At 54.2% G+C, this 6,227-nt stretch overlaps 1 protein-coding gene across 1 annotated transcript; it reads right to left on the bottom strand.

Annotated features, from left to right (window-relative positions):
* Nucleotides 1-205: 205 nt before the first annotated feature.
* Nucleotides 206-2,539, bottom strand: SST (somatostatin). Its single transcript, XM_005308052.3, has 2 exons — nt 1,955-2,539; nt 206-696 (listed from the first exon to the last, which is right to left on the bottom strand). Exons 1-2 carry the CDS (start codon nt 2,090-2,092, stop codon nt 484-486), a joined length of 351 nt encoding a protein of 116 aa, XP_005308109.1. The 5' UTR covers nt 2,093-2,539; the 3' UTR covers nt 206-483.
* Between the last annotated feature and the right edge of the window lie 3,688 nt (nt 2,540-6,227).

The raw sequence follows: 6,227 nt of genomic DNA, 5'->3' as shown, positions 1-6,227 counted from the left end.
GCTACCTGTCCCTATACGCCATGTAGAGAGTAAAGCAAAAGACCCACCGTTTGAAGGGCTGTGTTATAACACATGGTTTTTTCTGCACTGTGGTTGTCTGTGGCTGCCCTCCACGGGAGGGGCTGTTAAAGGGAAAGCCGATCTCAAAGAGGAGACTTGGTGGGTTTTTTTCCCCCCAGTAAACCAACAACTCTAAGCGGCACCGTTTGAAACTTAAACTTTATTGCGACAAAGAACTAAAAGTCGTACATGGGGGCGGACTGCAGAGCGCCTGTCAGAAAGAACTAGTCAGAAATCACAACTCAGGTACAATCGAACGGAAAGTTTTATTAAAACAAGTGGAAATCAACGCAATTATTTCGGTGGTTGTTTAAATTTCACCATAACCGTGGATTGTATATTTACAGTCTTCGGCTCCTGTCGTGAAGGTCTTGCTGGGGATGGGGGGACCAGGCTTGGCGGGGCGGCGGCTGGCTTCGAAAGCTAACAGGATGTGAATGTTTTCCAGAAGAAATTCTTGCAACCGGCTTTGCGTTCTCGGGGCGCCAAGGCGGGGTTGGGGTTAGCCGATCGCTCCAACTCCAGCCTCACTTCATCCTGCTCTGCGCCTCGGGACAGGTCCTCGGGCTCCAGGGCTTCATTTTCCGGCTGGTTGGGTTCTGAGAGCAATTCTGCCAAAAAGTACTTCGCCAGTTCCTTGGGGGGGAAGGGGGAGAGACAGAGAGACCGTGAAAAGCTGGGCGCAGCTCGGTTATCTGCCTGACAGCATTGCTCCCATCCCCAGAGCATCACAGAGTGCAAGGCCCAGCTCTCCAAAGCCAGCTCCAACCCACCTGGGCAGCTGCAGCGGTTTGCATATCAACCCAGCCTGAGCCAGGAGAGCGTCAACCCAGCGCCCCCCAGCAGAGAGACCCAGTGTGGAGCGGGGCCGTGTTACACGGGTACAGAAGGTTGAGAAGAACCCCCACCCCCAACCCCCTCAGCTTTTCTTATTCTCCCTGAATTCTCCTCTAGTCTACCAAAGCCCCGAGACGGGCTGAGCTTCTCCGGTTTGTAACCCCGCAACTCGCGGGGGGTGGGTTGGGGTGACTAGAACATTGCTGATCAAAGGTCACTGTCGGGTCTCTCTCCAGACACGCATAGAAAGCGGTGGATCCAGGCAGATGCACCCGGAGACGCCTGGTCCCCGTGGGGTGGATGGGACCTATCCGCTATCTCGTTGTTCCCCGGGAGCCAACACACACATCCAGCCACCCCCGTGCGCCTTGGCTAGCTCCAGCCCGCCTGGAACCCGCGCCCGGAGCTGGAGGCTTTGGCAGGGGGGCTGGTTTCAGCACCCTGGAGAAATCCCACCACCACCACCTGGGAGCGACCCCTTCCCCCGGGTTTCTCCCTAGCACCCTGGAGAGTTCTCCCCTAGTCCGGCTGGAGGCGTAACCGCTTTCTTGGCAGGGCCACATTAACCCTGCGTTCCTTTGAAACGCCTAATGGGAACGCTAGCCCCGGGCTGCCCCGTGCACCTGTCCCTAACCAGCCTCAGGACGGTTCCCGCGGAACGACCCTGGCCCATCCGTTCCTGGGGCTGCGACCCAGCTGGAGGGAGCTCTGGGCACAGCTGGATTGCCCCCCGCCCCCCGCTAGATTCCGTTTGAAAAGTGCAGGCGGGCGCGTGTTAACCCCCTGCGCTCCTGCTGGCTAGTTTCGTGTCAAAGCAGCCCTGGAAAAACCCTCCCCTCGCTTCCGTGCAGGTGAAACGCACCTGTGCATGGACCTGCTGCCCCTGAGAAACTCGCCCCGCCCCGGCAGCAGCCCAAGCGAACGCGCTGCAGAGCCATGCCCGACACAGCCGGGAGAGAACCTGGTACGAACCCGCAAACGGCCCCGGGCTGCCCGCAGCTCGCTCGGATCCCTGCGGCACACTCCGGGAGAAGGTGCGGGGTTGGGGGGGACTTACCTGTTTGCCCGCTGCCGCAGCCAGTGACTTCTGCAGGAACTGCCGGAGTCTCGGGTCCGAGGGCGCCGCGGAGACGCTACTCACCGCCAAGGCGACGGAGAGCAGGGCTAGGGCGCACTGGAGACGGCAGGACAGCATCTTTCCGACCGGGGTGTCTCAGTGTCTCCACTTCTCAGGCGGTGGCTGCTTCTGGGATCTCCTCCGCGCCCGACCCCCTTTTTAAACCCATCTCCTGACGTCAAGGCGGAGGCGCCCCCCTCGCCAAACCTAACCACCACTTTTACGCACCATTAGGCGCGCAGATCAATCACCCCAGGTGCTGGCGCTGACACAAGGCGCTTCCTTCCCCCTGCCAAACTGGTTCGGAGCGGGCCTCGTTGTACCGGGGGCCGGGGGGAGAAAGGGGGGCTTTCCCGAGGAACAGCTGCGTCTCCAAAGTAACTCTGGGGGAAGATCCATGGGGGAGGGGGGCTCTCTTGATTCCTTCTCGGGGGCTCGCTAATGCTCCTTGAGACATTTCATTAACCCATTGGGGAGACTCAGGGAGGGAGAACTAGGACATTGACTGGGACTCTCAATGCGCCCGTTACATTTTAGTGGCCAAGTTGTCTTTGGAGTCAGGCCCCCTCGCTGCTGCGACTTTTGAACATCCGGCCGGTGGCTTGTTTTCACAGTCACTTGGCCGATGAATCAATCCGGCGCATCACTTCTCATTGAACTTGTCAAACGTTTTTCTCTCCGCTCCATATTGGATCGTTTGTTTCGCCTCTTGCCAGGGGTCCTGGAACAATTTCTATATACTGTGTGTGGGGGAGGAGGGTGCTGAGAGCCATTGAACCAAACTGTAACCCCTGTGTATAATGGAAACCACTTCCAGCCAGGGGCTGGCAGCCCCCCTACTTCCAGCACCGGTGCATCTGGCTACTTTTATCAAAGAAACTCAAATGAGCTCCACGAGGCGCGAAATCCCTGCTGCAAAAGAAGGCTGTTTTGAGCAGAACGGTGTTGGTGTGAAAGGGAGATGAATTTAAAAGTAAAACACCGCGCATATACCGTGTAACTATCATGCATTTCCAAGCACCGTGAACACCGACTCTCGGTCTGTCAGTCCGTCTGGCTATTGACCTGGGCCAAATTTCAGGTGCCTCTGTTTTTTCCAAAAGTCGCTAAACTTATTTCCACCTTTTAAAACCTGCCTTCAATGAATCTGTTTAGCCCCGAAGGTGCTATGAAATATTAGACACAATTGCAACTATCTGAGAGAGACAACTTGATGAAACCGACAGCACCAGTTGGTTTTCAAAGGCTTATCATTCCCAGGGAGATCGTTTGGCCCCTGAGCCTAATGGCTGTATGATATGAAGAGTCTTCATAACGCCTTGTGCTGGCCACGGGCAGATTTCACCTCTGGGAGATGCATCTTTGCTCATCAATGACCTTAGCGCGCTTAGAGGAAATGTTCAGATTTGTTCAGATTTCCGTTTAACGGGCTGAACAGAAACAACACCAGGCTTTTGTTGTTACAATTGTGCCCACCCGTAGAGCCCACAGAGGTGTGAAATATTCCCCCGGGCTCGCGTAGGTTTGTCTGTGTAAAGAACTGGAACCGGCCGGAATGATTCGGGTTATTGGTTAGAAGAAATCGGCCCCAAATCTGCCACTTCCCGGGAGCCAAGGCGCGGCTTGCTCCGCGTTGTCGGAACCAGGCAAATAAGGAATTGGGTTTTTAATTCCTTTGATTAGCATCAGCTTCCCTACAGCGACTGTTCGTTCCCCACCCTTCAAGCCGCCGTGTAACCACAGCTCTCCTTTCCCCTTTATCCCTTCCCCGCTCGATGGTTCATTAATGAGATTCCCAAGCCCTGTTCGGCTCATTTCAAGATCGTTCCGTCTCGCTGTACTATCTATGGATTGGGCCGTGCATTTCCCTTCCCGGACTTTCAATACCGCGCAGACTTGGCTCCGTGTATTTATTTCTGCTTCGGGGCTGGGCTCGGATTTGCATCTTTCATTAAACCCGTTGAAACCAGCCCGTCGGACGGCACTTCTTTCCTGAGCGCTGCACGAATCGGGGCCGGGAATACCCAGTGGATGTTTGCTAACCAGGAGACTTCCCTTTCCCGAGAGAAGAGCGTCAGCTTCCAGCTCAAACCCCCCCAGCCCCACACAACTCCAGTCTGGGGTGATTATGAGACAAGCCAGGGGATGAAATGCACACACTGATCTCCCAAAGACACGCTTTGCTTATCATGCCTGGGCCCCCATCTCTCCCGATGGAGTTCACACCCCTCCTGGAAGCGTCTCTCTGAGCTTCTTTCTTTGGCAGGGATACAGGAGGGTTTGCGGGGCTGCATTTTCATTCCCCTACTGGCAACGGTAAACTCAGGGTCAAGGGAACGCGGGGGTGGCTGGTGATGGGTAGTACGTGCAGGGGAAACTTGGGAGTTTAAGTGCCACGGAGCCAGAGACGGTCCTCTTTACTGAGCAGCAAAGGGGCTGTTCCCGTCCCACCCGGGAGCGACTGCTCTAGGTGGGGCCCAGGTCGCCACTGTTCAGACTGTGCGACAGAGGGACTAGCGCGAACGCCACCGGAGTCCTGCCTTCTCCAGCCTGGATCGTGGGCCAAGTCCACCCCTGAGTCACAGCAGGGAGGAATCTGACCCGATGTGGGGCCACCTCGGCTCAGACCAGGCACTCTGCCCTGGGCGCCAGGCAGGTCCCACAAGCGATCCAGTTGGTATACACCCAGGGTTGCCAGTTTTGGTTGGGCACATTCCTGGAGGTTTCATCCCACGGCATAATCGTTCATGGAAGTTCGAGCTTTGATTCCTGGAGACTCCAGGAACACTCCTGGCGGCTTGGCAACCCGACCTAGGTCGCTTCCCTGTTGGTAATAAGCTTCAGTGCCAGCCATCTGGTCCTGATGCAGGTGGCAGAGTTCTGCCCTGTGCCTTCAACAGCTGGAATGTGCAAACGCGTCTGTTCTCCGGGGGTGGGGGGCTAGTTAGTAGCAGTGAAAAAGAGCATTGGTGATTAATTCGTGTTTTGTTTCACTGTTATTCATGTTTGTCATAAATCACCTCCGCACTGTAGAAATTATCCTAGAATCAATCATTAATAATCCTCAGTTAAGGACAACCTCTCACTGAAGTCAACGGTGGATTTCACCGAAGCAAAGGGTGTCTAGATTTGACCCAATTATAACATCAGAAGATAAATCTGTCTATCCATCCATCCTTATATCCTGGTCTGTCTGTCTATCTCCCATCCTTTCTTATCCTGATTATCAGGCACCTGGATAGAATCATAGAATATCAGGGTTGGAAGGGACCTCAGGAGGTCATCTAGTCCCACCCCCTGCTCAAAGCAGGACCAATTCCCAACTAAATCATCCCAGCCAGGGCTTTGTCAAGCCTGACCTTAACAACCTTTAAGGAAGGAGATTCCACCACCTCCCTAGGTAACCCATTCCAGTGCTTCACCATCCTCCTAGTGAAAAAGTTTTTCCTAATGTCCAACCTAAACCTCCCCCACTGCAACTTAAAACTGTTACTCCTTGTTCTGTCATCTGCCAACACTGAGAACAGTCTAGATCCATCCTCTTTGGAACCCCCTTTCAGGTAGTTGAAAGCAGCTATCAAATCCCCCCTGACTCCTCTCTTCTTCAGACTAAACAATCCCAGTTCCCTCAGCCTCTCCTCGATGTAATAGCAAACAGTGTCTCTGATAGCAGGATCACCTGATTTTCACAAGAACAGACTAGTCCCTTTGGCTCAGTTCATTTGGTAAACTGGCACCTGTTTTGCCCTCATTAAATATTCCCTCAGTCACTTTCAGCATCCCCGATACAATATTCCTGCTACCTTTGTCTGATGAGGGATAGCTCAGTGGTTTGAGCATTGGCCTGCTAAACCCAGGGTTGTGAGTTCAATCCTTGAGGGGGCCACTTGGGGATCTGGGGCAAAATCAGTACTTGGTCCTGCTAGTGAAGGCAGGGGGCTGGACTCGATGACCTTTCAAGGTCCCTTCCAGTTCTAGGAGATGGGATATCTCCATTAATTTATGATCTGATGAGTTTCTGTGGGGCACTAGCAGCTGGAGGGCTCTTGGGAAGTTGCCACAGGAGTGATCTGGAATTCTGGAGAAAGTGCCACAAAATGTTTCTAGTCTGTGATTTGTCTGGCATCACCTCTGTGTTGTCCTGACACAGGACCAGATCTTAGCTGGTCTAAAGCAGCAACATCACTTCATTAGCGTCCAAGAAAACCTGGTC

The sequence above is a fragment of the Chrysemys picta genome, chromosome 9, assembly GCF_011386835.1.
Source record: "Chrysemys picta bellii isolate R12L10 chromosome 9, ASM1138683v2, whole genome shotgun sequence".
Classification (NCBI taxonomy): Eukaryota; Metazoa; Chordata; order Testudines; family Emydidae; genus Chrysemys; species Chrysemys picta.
Note: the sequence above shows the minus strand (reverse complement) of the source record. Positions and strands in the feature narration are given on the sequence as shown.

Bases quoted from the DNA above. Each gene is read 5' to 3' on its own strand.
- SST (XM_005308052.3), bottom strand. From the start codon at position 2,092: ATGCTGTCCTGCCGTCTCCAGTGCGCCCTAGCCCTGCTCTCCGTCGCC. The intron at 697-1,954 runs GTAAGTCCCCCC...TTCCCCCCCAAG, and splicing joins CTGCGGCAGCGGGCAAACAG to GAACTGGCGAAGTACTTTTT.